Source organism: Pan paniscus, chromosome 9 (assembly GCF_029289425.2).
Source record: "Pan paniscus chromosome 9, NHGRI_mPanPan1-v2.0_pri, whole genome shotgun sequence".
In the NCBI taxonomy this organism is placed as follows: Eukaryota; Metazoa; Chordata; class Mammalia; order Primates; family Hominidae; genus Pan; species Pan paniscus.
In genome coordinates, this window is record NC_073258.2 from 69,315,605 (window position 1) to 69,329,034 (window position 13,430).

General features: G+C 57.3%; 1 protein-coding gene across 2 annotated transcripts in view; it reads left to right on the forward strand.

Annotated features, from left to right (window-relative positions):
* The window catches only part of LRP5 (LDL receptor related protein 5), a 137,648-nt gene that overhangs the window by 50,052 nt on the left and 74,166 nt on the right, over positions 1-13,430 (forward strand). For both annotated transcript variants that reach the window (XM_034933196.4, XM_063608621.1), the window contains exons 4-5: positions 740-936; positions 2,543-2,674. In XM_034933196.4, coding sequence (XP_034789087.1) covers positions 740-936; positions 2,543-2,674 — 329 coding nt within the window. The remainder of the gene's footprint in view (positions 1-739; positions 937-2,542; positions 2,675-13,430) is intronic.

The following is a 13,430-nucleotide window of genomic DNA, read 5'->3' on the forward strand; positions in this document are numbered from 1 at the left end:
CCCGAGTCCTCATTTGCTGGGCACTGTAAGCATCTAGAAAAGAATAGCTGTTTCTCTGGTTGATGCCAAGTTTCATTTACTCTGAAAGTATAAATTATGAGCATTGTAAGAAGGAGCGAGTGCACATGGCCTGATTTGTATACAGAGGTTAAAGCGTTGGGCAGGAGAGGTGTGCTTTTTGCCAGGCATGGCTTCCTCCTTTCTTCCCTGGGGGAGACTTTGCCACTTGACCTGGGGGAGCCCGTGTGTCACCATCACAGGCTGTGTTTGGGAGGTGCCCTGTGCACGCCGGGAGAAATGCACGAGGGCGCCAGCTCCTGGGGCTCTTGACCTGGCCTCACTTGTCTGGTTGAAAGCAAATGGGAAGCCTGGCATGGTGGCGCACGCCTGTAATCCCAGTGCTTTGAGAGGCTGAGGTGGGTGGATCACCTGAGGTCAGGAGTTCGAGACCAGCCTTGCCAACATGATGAAACCCTGTCTCTACTAAAAATACAAAAATCATCTGGGCGTGGTGGTGGGCATCAGTGATCCCAGCTACTCGGGAGGCTGAGGCAGGATAATTGCTTGAACCCGGGAGGCGGAGGTTGCAGTGAGCTGAGATTACATCACTGCACTCCAGCCTGGGCGACAGACCGAGACTCCGTCTCAAAAAAAAAAAAAAAGAAATTAATTGGGTCAGCAGCAATGACTGTTGGGGGACCCTCCTGATGGCTCCTCCACCCCGCTTCCCTGACTGCAGGCAGAAGGTGGTGGAGGGCAGCCTGACGCACCCCTTCGCCCTGACGCTCTCCGGGGACACTCTGTACTGGACAGACTGGCAGACCCGCTCCATCCATGCCTGCAACAAGCGCACTGGGGGGAAGAGGAAGGAGATCCTGAGTGCCCTCTACTCACCCATGGACATCCAGGTGCTGAGCCAGGAGCGGCAGCCTTTCTGTGAGTGCTGGCTGGGGCGTGGGGGCGAGGGTGCGGGGGCTGGGGGGAGCGGGGGCGCGGGGCAGGGGAGTGGGAGGATGCGGGGGCGTGGGGGTGCGCGGGCGTGGGTGGGGTGGGGGGCAGGTGACCCCTCCCTGCAGAAGCCCATGCTCTGGGGGGCCCCCTCTCTAAAGGGGTACCTGCTGCAATGGAGGGAGGTGTGTGGCTGGCTGGGGGGCACGGGCCTGCAGAGGACCCCTCTGCAGAGCTCATGGGGGCTGTTTCAGGCTCAGCAGTGGCAAGGGGATTTCCAAGGAAGGTTGCTTCGTTTTCAAGGCCGAGAAGAAGTTGTCTGTGTGTGTGTGTATATGTATTTATATACACATACACGTATGTGTGTATATATATATGGTTATTTATATATACATATATGTGTGTGTGTGTGTATGTATTTTTAATAGAGATGAGAGATTTTGCCACGTTGCCCAGGCTTGTCTCAAACTCCTGGGCTCCAGTGATCCTCACACCTTGACTTCCCAAAGTGCTGGGGTCACAGGTATGAGCCACCATGCTTGGCCCTGCAAGTCGCGTATTTATCAATGAATAATCTGCCCAGAATCAGCAGTTCTCAGCCTGGGGGCCATGCTGGGTTGTGACAGAGGTCCCTGATGGGGAAATGCACCAGCTTCTGTGACAGTGGGGCTGCGGCTCTGGTGACAGTGGCCCACTCCCACAGGGACCAGGGATGGAGATTTCTGGCCAGGCCATTATGGAAGGTTTGGACTTTGAATTGAAATGTGGGGCCTAGGGGTGCCAGCTGTTCCCAGAGCAGGACACAGGAGGGTGGGGCTCTCTGGAGCTGTTTCCTGGTGAGAAAGTCGTGGTCACAAAACCCATCTACACTTGGGGCAGCATGAGGGAGGGAGAGGTTCATGATGAGTTTGTTGTTCCAGTTATATCCGTATTTTGGGGCTGCTACACCCCAGCTTTCCCCTGGTTTGAATGAGGTGCTGGAAGCATTTATCGAGTTCCGTTCAATTGCTGTTGGTCATAGAAGGGCTTGGGAGAGTGACAAGCTTGGCCATCCCAGCAAGAGGGACAGTGTTCCTATGGAAGCTGCTGGGTCCACACATAGCACAAAGACAAGACAAGCCTTTTGCCCAGGAGCCCATTGTCTCTGGGGTTCCCGTCACTACCACGCAGGCAGGTCCTGACCCCGGCCATTGGAGCGTGGGGGGCAGCCTTTGCAGAGGGGTGTCCTTTGGGGGCTCCGAGGAGCTGGGGAGGGTGTTCTAGTCATAGGAGCTTGGTGGGAGGGAGCAGGTGGGGAGGATGTCACTCCATGGGCAGGTCACATCTGGGTATGAGGGTGGCCAGGAAGGTCACGGCTGGTTTTGGGGAAATTGCAGGCCGTCTGGCCAGGCTGAGGGCCCCATGTGGACGGGGCCAGCGATGAGGCAGGTGGAATGGTGCCCGCGGGGAGGTCCCTGATGCCACTTGAGGCCGATGTTTGGGCAGAGGGACACACTGGAGGCTGTCACGGGGGACGAGGCAGGATGTGACTCATTCAGAAACAAGTGACGGTCCTCTTCTGGAACCTTCTCTCACTCTGTCCTGGTTTTCCCAGTCCATACTCGCTGTGAGGAGGACAATGGCGGCTGCTCCCACCTGTGCCTGCTGTCCCCAAGCGAGCCTTTCTACACATGCGCCTGCCCCACGGGTGTGCAGCTGCAGGACAACGGCAGGACGTGTAAGGCAGGTGAGGCGGTGGGACGGGACGGGACGGGGCGGGCGGGCGGGGCGGGGCCTGGTGGGAATGGGTTGCGGCCGGCGGGGGTGCCCCAGAAGGAACCTCGGCAAACCCGTTCGAAATGATCCACTTGGCGGGTGTGGTGATTCAAGTCTGTGGTCCCAGCTACTCGGGAAGCTGAGTTGGGAGGATTGCTTGAGCCCAGGAGGTCAATCCTGTTTTGTTTTGTTTTATTTTTGCCCCAGATATTTTCCACTTTTTTACTCTCCGCCTTGGTCCTCAGGCACTTGGTGCTTCCTGGGACTGTGTTGCAGTGAGGCATGGCTCTTCTCCTCTGGGGCACCGGCTGAGAATCTTTCTTTCCAGGTGTCGGTTTGGGGCGGGCCCTTCGGGAAATCACACACGTTCAGGATGCAGCTCGCCTTCGGGGATGCTCCCGGGCCTGGGATAGCCAGTCTGGCCTCTGGGGCTGACCCTGGGGCCTGGCAAGCGAGGGGGTAACGAGAGGTGTCAGGAAAGCGCCATCCCTGGGACCAGTCCTCCCCGTTTCTGTAGCGTGATGGGGCCCAGCTTGCAGAAGGTGGTGGGGGACAGGGCCTGCTTCCTGTGCCGGTGTCCCACTCGGGAGGGCAGGGGGCTTCCAAGTGGGCTGGCTTCCACACTCAGGAACAGTCCTAAGGGCAGAGTCTCGGTGTGGGGCCCCCTAGAAGGACTCTCCTGGCATCCAGTGGATGGAGAAGTCTCCTTGCTCTCACTGCTGTCTGAGCACATGGGGGTCCTGACTTTAGGAACAGTTTCCTGGTCCCCCTGTTCTCGCTGGGTAGGGTCTGTGTTTGTGTGCAGCGGCTGGGGTGTGTGTGTGGTCGCGGCGCCCGTGGCGTGTGGGTCTTTTCTCTGCTCCCTGGCAGGGGTCCTGCGTTTGGTGAGGATTTTCCAGGTTTGTATTTGTCTTTCTCTTTCTGAGAGCAGGGCATCTTTAATGAAGACATGGCTGTTCATCAAAGGGTCTGTCTGCTGTGCCGGCTGCTGCAGGGGATGGTTGGAGAGTCTCCCCGACCAAGCATCTTGTTTCCCAAGTGGGGAGAAGGAGAATTTGAGAAATGGGGACTGGGGCGGCCTAGTCCTCACGGCTCTGGACAGCACCCCATTCATTCATCTGCTTGCTCATTCATTCGTTCATCCATCCATTTGCTCATTCAGCAGGCATTTGTTGAACACTTGCCGCGTGCTGGCATTGCTCCGAGGCACTGGGGACCCCGCGGTGCAGACAGAATCCCGGGCCTCTGGTGCTCGCACTCTGGGCTCTGGGGCTGGGTGGGTGGGGGAGACGGCACAAGTGAGTCCACGAGGGAGTCAGTGCATTAGAAAGGGTGAGTGTCTTGGACACCCGCTCCTCCATCACCTCTGGGGCCCTTCGCTGTTGACCGTTCACCTCGGCCTCAAAGGCAATGTTGAGAGAGAAACTGGACCCAGGGAAGGAGTCCAGATGAGCTGCCTCGTGAGTGACCTGGCGACACCAGGGGTTTGGACCAAGCAGGTTAAGGGAGGATTATAGACCCTTGAAGGGGAGGAGTGGTTTGACCAGGTTGGATGAGCCCTTTGTTTACAGAGGAGGCCAGGGCAAGTCACCAGCCTGGGGTTGCCCACAGCAGGTGGCATAGTAGGTTCTAGCAGGTGGGGTCTGGCTCCCAGAGCCATGAGTTTGCTGCTGCCCCATACCTGGGCCCTGGTGGAGCAAGGCCCTGGTCTCCCTCACAGACTGCCCCAGGACGCTGCCCGCTCCCTGGAGGAGGGGGTGCCTCGGCTGCACAAGCCTCAGTGGAGAAGGATGCTTGGCTTGCTGGCTGCCCGGGAACCTTGGCCTTCTCAGAGTTTGTTTTCTTTCCTGCCTGTCTGTTGGTGAGAAGAGGCTGAACTCAGTGCTGGAGCTGGACCCTGCGCTCTGCAGTGTTGGTTGAAGTCCTGGCGGAAAGGGAAAGAGTGAGGACATACGGGCTCATGACGGCCGGGAGCGGCCACCACAGTCAGGGCCGGGGGACGGAGGGGAGAGAGAATCACCAGAATATGGCAAAGGTGTAAAACAGGCAGCTCGGGCCGGGCGCAGTGGCTCACGCCTGTAATCCCAACAATTTGGGAGTCCGAGGCAGGTGGATCATTTGAGGTCAGGAGTTCAAGACCAGCCTGGCCAACATGGTGAAACTCCATCTCTACTAAAAATATAAAAATTAGCTGGGCGGTAGTGGCACGGGCCTGTAATCCCAGCTACTTGGGAGACTGAGGCAGGAGAATTGCTTGAGCCTAGGAGGCGGAGGTTGCACTGAGCCAAGATCGTGCCGCTACACTCCAGCCTGGGCAACAGAGTGAGACCCTGTCTCAAAAAAAAAAAAAAATGCAGCTCGTCCTGGCTAGTCTGAAAAAGGTGGAGCATATATGTTGCCCAATATCCACAAATATTCCAGAAAATATCTGAGAAGAAAGCAGTTAATGAGACGGGCCTGTTCCCCTGCCCCGAGGCACACGTGTGGTGGGGGCCATGTCAGGAAGCAAGCCGGCACACAGATGGACATAGTCAGGACAGACCTGGATCGGGTACGGAACACAGCAGGGGCTGAGCTGGAGACTCCTGTACTGGGGGTGTGGCCGCCTGAGCTGGCAGGTCAGAGGTCTCTCTCAGGAGGCCTGAGATCTGAAGGACTAAAAGAGGGAAAGGCGAGAAGGAATAGCACGTGCAGCGGCTTTGAGGCAGGAGCATGCTGGTGTTGGGACCGACTTCACGGGCTCTGTGACCTGCGTAGTCATATGAGGTGAGCTCTGTTGTTGACCTGAAATTCCTACCTTTTGAGTAAGGGACTGTCTGCACTTCCATTTTGCAGCGGTCCCCACAAATTCTGTAACGGGCCCAGCTCTGTGTGTTTGAGAAGCTGAAGGGAGGTCTGGAGGTGGTCTCTTACTCTCTTGGTGTGTCTGTCTCCACATTTTATCTTCTGTTTTTTTGTTCCCCAGCCCTCCCTGCGTTTTTCCTGTATGTGACTGTGTGTCTGTGTGGGTGATCGAACCATAAGGCTTCCTGCTATTTATTTCACTTTATGCACTGCAGAAGCATTTGCGATTGCAGGAGGTAAATATGTATCAAAGACATGAGTTTTAGTGAAGGATATCTTTTTTTTTTTTTTTTTGAGACAGAGTCTTGCTCTGTTGTCCAGGTTGGAGTACAGTGGCTCACAGCAGCTTCCACCTCCCAGGTTCAAGCAATTCTCCTGCCTCAGCCTCCCAAGCAGCTGGGATTACAGGCGCCCGCCACTATGTCTGGCTAATTTTTGTATGTTTAGTAGAGATGGGGTTTCACCATGTTGGCTAGGCTGGTCTTGAACTCCTAACCTCAGGTGATCCACCTACCTCAGCCTCCCAAAGTTCTAGGATCACAGGCATGAGCCACTGTGCCTGGCCTATGCCTGAACAATATCTTATCAAGACATGTCTTTTAGCCATCCTCCCGCTATGGGGCGTTTCTGTTCTCTTTGTGTTTTTGCCATTTCTGAGTCTTGCTGCTGTGGGTTGGGAGTGGGCAGGTGAGAGCTGGCTTGGGGCCTGGCCACTGGAGTTAGAGGGAGCAGGGCCTGGTGTCTGTTGCCACCATCGATTGGTGATGTCTGCCTAAACACTGTGTTGCATCTGCTGGGGATGTCTGCCTTGGGAGAGCAATGGGCATGTAGGAAGCAGGTGTCACCATCTCTGTTCTTGGGGTGTCAAAGCAAGGCTGGGTGTGGACATTTGTCGAAGGAGTGGGGAATGGACACAGCCCCCAACAAGCAGATCGTGCAGTCGTGCCTGTCAGGTGCCTTGCCCCAACAGTGGAAGGATCATTTGAGGTCAGGGGTTCAAGACCAGCCTGGCCAACATGGTAGCCAACATGGTGAAACCCTGTCTCTACTAAAAATACAAAAATTAGCCGGGCGGTAGTGGTGCGCCTGTAATCCCAGCTATTTGGGAGACTGAGGCAAGAGAACATGTTGCCCTGGGAGCTTTTGTTAAGGGTCCCTGTGTGGCTCCCTCACGTATCAGAGTTCCAGGAACGGGTGTGGGCCCTGATAAAATCCGAGACTCATGGCTCAGTGAAGTCGCACAGCTGGACAAGCTTGGAGACCCCCAAATAACTTGCCCAGGCTACCCTGGCTTGCAAAGGGCCACTGCTCATCCAGGGGTGATGGTGCCGTGCTGGGTGCCTGGCATCCGGTGGGTGCCCAGTGTCCAGCTGCCATGTCCACTGTCCATTCCCTTATCACCGTCATGTTGTCACCATGACCGGCGCCTTAGGTGCTGTGGCTGGTGCCAGGCCCGTGAGAGCTGGGGCAGGTTCACTCAGGGTCCAGGTTTGCCTGCATCGTCCCAGAATCCTCCCATACCTGGGGGAGTGGGCTGTCAGTGGGAGCCAGTAAAGGGGCGTTGATTTCTTTCCCAACCAGAAGAGGCAGGGGCTATAGACTTAGGTGGAGCCCCTGGCTCTTTGCTGGCTCCCAGGGTTCTAACAGCTGGGCCTTCTGAGCCCTGGGGACTGGCTGCTCATGGCTGAGCCCTTCAAGGGCATTGCGCTCCTTCTGCAAATGTCATTCCCAGTCTCCATGTCCAGGCCCAGAGCAGCCCTGGGGAGTCCTCAGGGCTCATTTTCCTGCAAGGGGGGGAGGAGGGGGGGACGGGCCCTGTGGTGATTAGAGGAGGCTGCCTGCGCTCACAGTGGGTGGTTAGGCTACCCAGAGGAGGAGGCCCCTGCAGGCTGGCAGGGGGCCTGGTGGCTCTGGCCCCAGCCCTGGGCTCTGTGGCATGGAGCTGACACCACAGACACCTGTGGGGTTGGACCGCTGGATTAGCAGCAAGCCCTGCCCTTCCTGTTGGATAGCTTTTCCATTCCAGAGCCGTCAGGGCTGCAGGGCTGAGCACGCAGCTCCACGCTCCCTAGAGACTCAGCCGTCAGGGGTCACCTTTCTCTAGTCTTGTGGGAACTGTTTTTGCCCTCAGCCGTGAGAGGCACTTTTACACATAACTCAGTTGGAGCATGACTGGCACGCAGGAGAAAAACATTTTGTGTCATTTATAGGCCCTGCTTGGGCGAGACTCTGGGCCGGGAACGTCCATGTGCAGCCAGTGTAGGGACTGTTTTACTCTGAGCCTGAATCTTTCTGCTTTGGTTCCAGATGCCGTGTGTAGGGTGTTCTGTCAAAGGGAGGAAAAAGCTCCTCGATGAGACAGAAAGATGCAACTGGGAGTCTGGTTTTGCATGAGGACGTGAGCGTTTCAGTTCACTTTTTTTTGTAAGCATGGTTCCCCAGTCTGACCTCAGAGCTGCCTGGAGATGGGCCCCACCCGCTTCCCGTTAATTAACCGGCTGGTGCTGGGTGTGGATGCTGGCTCCTCCGTCTCCCTGCCCTGGGCCCTTTTGAAGCTGAAGTGTTCCAGGGGCAGCTGGTGTGGAAATAGAGTTTTCTAGAGGTTTTAGAGTTGAGAAGAAACCTAAACTCTTCTTAGAAGCATTTCAAGGGTTTGTCACCAAGATGGCTCTCTGCAAATTTGAGGTGGTTCTAGAAGATCTTCCCATATTTCTTAATCCAGAGGGAGATGGGGATGGGCGAGAAACGGCTTTGTCCTTAAGGAAGTCATGTTCTGGTTGGAGGACAGGCACCGCCTGGCATTGAAGTTGGTGAGTCAGAGACGGACCTGTGAGCGGGGCCAGAATGGGGCGCGGGCTTCAGACTTCACAAAGCAGACCACGCGGCAGCCTGGGGCTTTAGTATCCAAATGTCCTGCCCTCTGGGTTTCATTCCTTGCCGTAAAATATCACGTTAAAGGAAAATGTTTTGTTAAAAGACCACAGTCCTGTCACCTGAGCACAGTCGCTGTTCTCGGTTCCTCTGTGGCTTTCCAGGCTGCAGGTGTCCATTGGTATTGCAGCCGTGCGCCCGGTGGGCATGAATTAGCTGTGCAGCCTGGCTGCTGACGGGATGCCTCGCCTCGACTGAAAACCACCTGGAGATAGAAGCTGCTCACCCAGGGGCAACGTGAAGAAAACGTGAAATTCTGTCGCTTGTTGCAGCTGACAGCACGGCTGTGAGGTCCTGGTGGGCAGAGGCCTCGTGCAGGGCACCTCACCAGCCGGAATGTCAGAGCTGGCCGGAAGGAGCAGTGCCCATGGAGGGCTGCCAGTGCCCAGAGAGCCTTCCGAGGTGTCACGTTGGGCAATGAAATTCAGAGTCGGGCAGAGGAGGCCCTGGGGTCACACAGGGATCTCCTCCAGGCTATGGGTTGGTGAGGTCCAGTGTCTGGGGGTGAAGGATAGAGGCTCTGTGGTGAGGGCTCTGGAGCTGGCCCTGGGCTAGCGGAAACGCAGGTAACGAAGGAGGCTGTGCTGGTGGGACTTGTGCCTGTTTCCGAGGGAGGCATTGTGAGTGATGTTTAGGCCAAGAGGATTCAGGATGGAAGACATGGCTTGGTTTGTAGTTGGGAGCCGGCCAAGGAGTGGTGTTGAGAAAGTGCAGTGTCAGGCAGACCCGGGACCGTGGCGGCGAGGAGGTGCAGTGTCAGGCAGACCCGGGACCGTGGTGATGAGGAAATGCAGTGTCAGGCAGACCCGGGACTGTGGTGATGAGGAAATGCAGTGTCAGGCAGACCTGGGACTGTGGTGATGGTGAGGAGGTGCAGTGTCAGGCAGACCCGGGACTGTGGTGGTGGTGAGGAGGTGCAGTGTCAGGCAGACCCGGGACCGTGGCGGCGAGGAGGTGCAGTGTCAGGCGGACCCGGGACCGTGGCGGCGAGGAGGTGCAGTGTCAGGCGGACCCGGGACCGTGGCGGCGAGGAGGTGCAGTGTCAGGTGGACCCGGGACCGTGGCGGCGAGGAGGTGCAGTGTCAGGCGGACCCGGGACCGTGGCGGCGAGGAGGTGCAGTGTCAGGCAGACCGGGGACTTGGAGCACCTAGTTCCACTTGCGGGCTGACCTTCTATTTTTTGTCATCGTGTTGGGAGCTTAGGAAAGTGACTTAACCTCTCTGTGCTTCAGTTTGTCCGTTGGTAGAAAGGGGGTGATTATACTCCCCACTCCATGGGGTTTGGAGGAAGGCTGTGTGGGTTGTGCTGAGCAGCGCAATGGTGCAGGCTGTCTGGGTCAGTGCCGAGGGAGCGAGTCTTCCTTCGGCGGTTGTAATCAGAAGTAGCTTCCAAGGCTGGGTGCTGCCAGGAGGAGCTGGGGTGGGTGAAGGGGCAGTGGGGAGCACGGCTCACACGGCTAGCGGGTGACCTGGGGAGGACGGAGGGGGGTGTGCTGGGCGCTCCAGGTGTGTGGCTCCCTTTCCTGTGGGGCGAAGGTCAGCAGGGGGGCAGGGCCTGGCTGTGTCAGAATCACTCAGACTCTTAAGACACATCCAGAGTCCCCAGCCCCACCCCAACCCAACGCACCCACTCCACCAGAAGAAACGGGGCAGGTGGGGGCCAAATCTGTGAGTTCCCAAGGGAGGGCTGTGTGGGGCAGGTTGTGGGGGGCGGCGCTAGCATGGCCGGAAACATCTCGAGGTTTGAAGCCGGAGCCTCAGGTGAGACTCAAGGGTCCCTGGGACTCCCTCCTGGGTGTCTGACCGTTTATCTTTCATGGAGTTACAGGCGAAGACATTTCTGTGATGTCTTGAATTCTGCTTTTTCCTGATTTTGAGCAAATGAAAGCCAGCTGGGTGTAGGGAGTCAGGTGCCTTCCCCAAGGAAGGGGCTGAGAGGGTGGTCACAGCGGGACCCCAAGGGACAGGGAGCAGCGTTCCCAGGGGCACACAGGCGGCCTCCTAGAGGTAGGGATGCGTTGGGGGCGGGGGGGCCCGTACTGCTATGTGCCTTCAAGGTGGCACTATTTACGTGGCCCCTGAGCTGCAGGGTGACCGCTAGCCCTGGGCTGTGTCCTGGCTCCCCCGCCCCTCCTGAAGTGACCCCCATGAGACAGGGCAGGTATATCCCACGAGCCTCTGCCGCCCAGCGTGGCCGGGGCTCAGTGGGACCACGGCGGCTGCGATGCTGCTCTCTGCAGCTCAGAGTCACTCTCATCCCCAGCAGTCGAGTGCAGAGCCTGGGCCTCCGGCCTCCCCACCCCCTCCACACAGCCCCAGGACCGAGGCAGCAGCTGGCTTCAGTTTCTGCCATGTTTTTCCAATTATGTGGAATGAGCTAAAAACAGCAGGAGTGAGGCCTTATTTGGGAGTTGCCACCGCCATCCTCGGAAGCTGCTGTTCCTCACTGCCACCCCTCCAGCCCCATCCTCTGTGGAACGTGCCCCTGTTCCTTTGACTTTTGTCTCCTGCATATCCCTCCTGCTTGGGGGCCTTTGGGCAGTGGGCTTAGCGGTGTGCGCCATGCCACTCGGGCCACACGTGCCCTGGCCGGTGGCTCTCGGGGCTATGTCCAGAGGGTGGCCAGGCAGTGCTCCCGGCAGCGCCCAGATGAGGCTGGGGTGCGGCTTGGGGATTTGTGGGCCGCTGGCCACAGCTCACCCAGACAGAGTTTTAACAGATGTTCGTCTGTCAGGGACAGGAAATAAAAAGAAGTCAGGGATGGAGTGGGGGCGGCGGGAGGAACAGAGGGGGCCACTGTCGAGTCTGACAGGCAGACTGACAGCTGGAGCCGACGGCAAAGCCCCTCACGTCCATCCGTCTGTCCGGGCGGATTAGCCCAGGAAGCAGGGCCCGCTCAGCTCGGGGCCGAATAACGGGCGTTTGTTCCCAGAGTCTGGCTGTCTTGTCACTTATCAGGGAAGTAGGTCAAAGGGAAAAAAGAAAGGAGGTCCTGTGGGGCCGAGTCTGCCGCGGCCGGGCAGTGATTGGCGTTGACTTTGCAAACAGAAGGCAGCTGCTGTTCTCAGCCATGGACCGTGAATTTTTAATAGCAAGAAAATCAGCTCACACAGTTCAGGAAGTTGTGGAAGAAGCCTGAGTGCTAACTTTATTTTTTTAATTGAGGTATAACTTGCAGGCAATAAAACACACACATTTTAACGTGTACATTTGGATTAACTTTGACAGCTGCATATGTCTGCATAACTACCACACGGTCCAGACAGAGAACATTTCCACCACTGGGAAAGTTCCCGGTGCCCCTTTGCCGTCCTCAACCCCCGCCCCCTCCACCACTCTCCTGACTTCTATCACCGTGGATTAGCGTTGCCTGTTCCAGAACTACATGGAAATGGAACCACGCAGGTGTGCTCTTCTGCTTTTTGGCCTGAATACTCACTGTCAGGGCTGATGCAAGAGGAGAGGGGCGCATCATATTCCTGGAGAACGCTGTCACTGTGGAGCGGGGGCACAGGGGGAATGGCATCTCTGGGATGGGTGAATGCTGTGGGCGCCTTTCCGCAGGCTCAGAGTTAGACTGTGGTCACTGGTTTTGTCCCCTGCAGCCTCTTCCATGTCCCCCTTGTGACTGCAGCATAAGCCCAGCTCCATGCGGACCCCTGACCAGCTCCGCAGCTCCAACAGCTTCCCTTTATCTTCAGTGGCGAGTTTTGCGCTTGCAGGGTGCGGGGCCTGGTGGGACGCCCACGTTGCCCAGACAGAGTCCCTATGCGGCTGCGGGCACTCCTTGCCCTTTCCACATTTGGTGATGACTCCTTGTTTGGTTTCACTGACCGTGCCCTGTGCCTCTGCTCTCCCTCCCCAGTTCCGTGTGCCCTGGGGTCAGTGATAGAAGACACGGCCCCTGGGCCCCAAGTCTGCTGAGCTGACACCTCGGGCTGCCGCTCACCTGCAGAGAGACACTAGAAGGCTCCGACTCCCTTCCTGGCCCCCACTCTGTTTTTCTACCTTTTACCGCCTATTCCAATGGAAATGCACGATTTGTTTCTCCCTGCGCACATCTAAGTGTGGACCTCCCTGCCCCTGCTCGTGCTGTGCCCACCACCTGGAGCACCCTTCCCCTGCCCCCTGCCGCCGGCCACAGCGCCCCTCCATCCAGACCCCGCTCCTGCACACGGCTCCTCCGCCCGTGCGCAGCCCTCTGAGAGTGTGGCAGGTGCGCCAGGCTCTGCTCTAGGGAGCTTCTTCCTCTTCCTGTGTCCCACGGGACCAATATCGGGACCCAGGAAACAGGCTGGGAGAGTTCGGTAACACCTTCAAGAGCGTTTGAGAGCTGAGGTTCTTTGGTCTTCAGTGGAGCTGGCAGTGACTTTCTTGACTTTGTCAAGAGAAGCCCCCCGTCTCCGTGCCACCTCTGGGGACGTGATTGAACGGAAATCAGAGCATCCTTGTTCCAGCCTCAGCCCTCTGCTGTGTGGCTGTGAAATGCAGGCCCTGTGTGCCTTGCTGACCTGGGAGGGTCGAAAGGACGGTGTCTGGGGAAGGATGCATAAGTTGTAGAGTGCCCTGCACTTGTGATAGGTGGGGCCGCGTGAACTGCTGATAGCCATCTTCTGTCACTTGGGGCAGTGGCATTGTCACATGGTTCCATTCTAATCCGTTATTTTGGCTACTGCCACTGAGGCGGGGTGGGTGACGGAAGTAACGTTTCTTGGGGGCCACTGCAGCGGTCATGGTCCTGAGCCCTATACCCAGGCACGCGTCCTGGGAGCTGTGTGAGGGGTCGTCCGTGGCTGGCCCTGCTTCTTTTTTTTTTTTTTTTTTTTTTTAATTGAGACAGAGTCTCTCTCTGTCACCTAGGCTGGAGTGCAATGGCGCGATCTCCGCTAACTGCAACCTCTGCCTGCTGAGCTCAAGCGATTATCCTGCCTCAGCCTCCCGAGTAGCTTGGC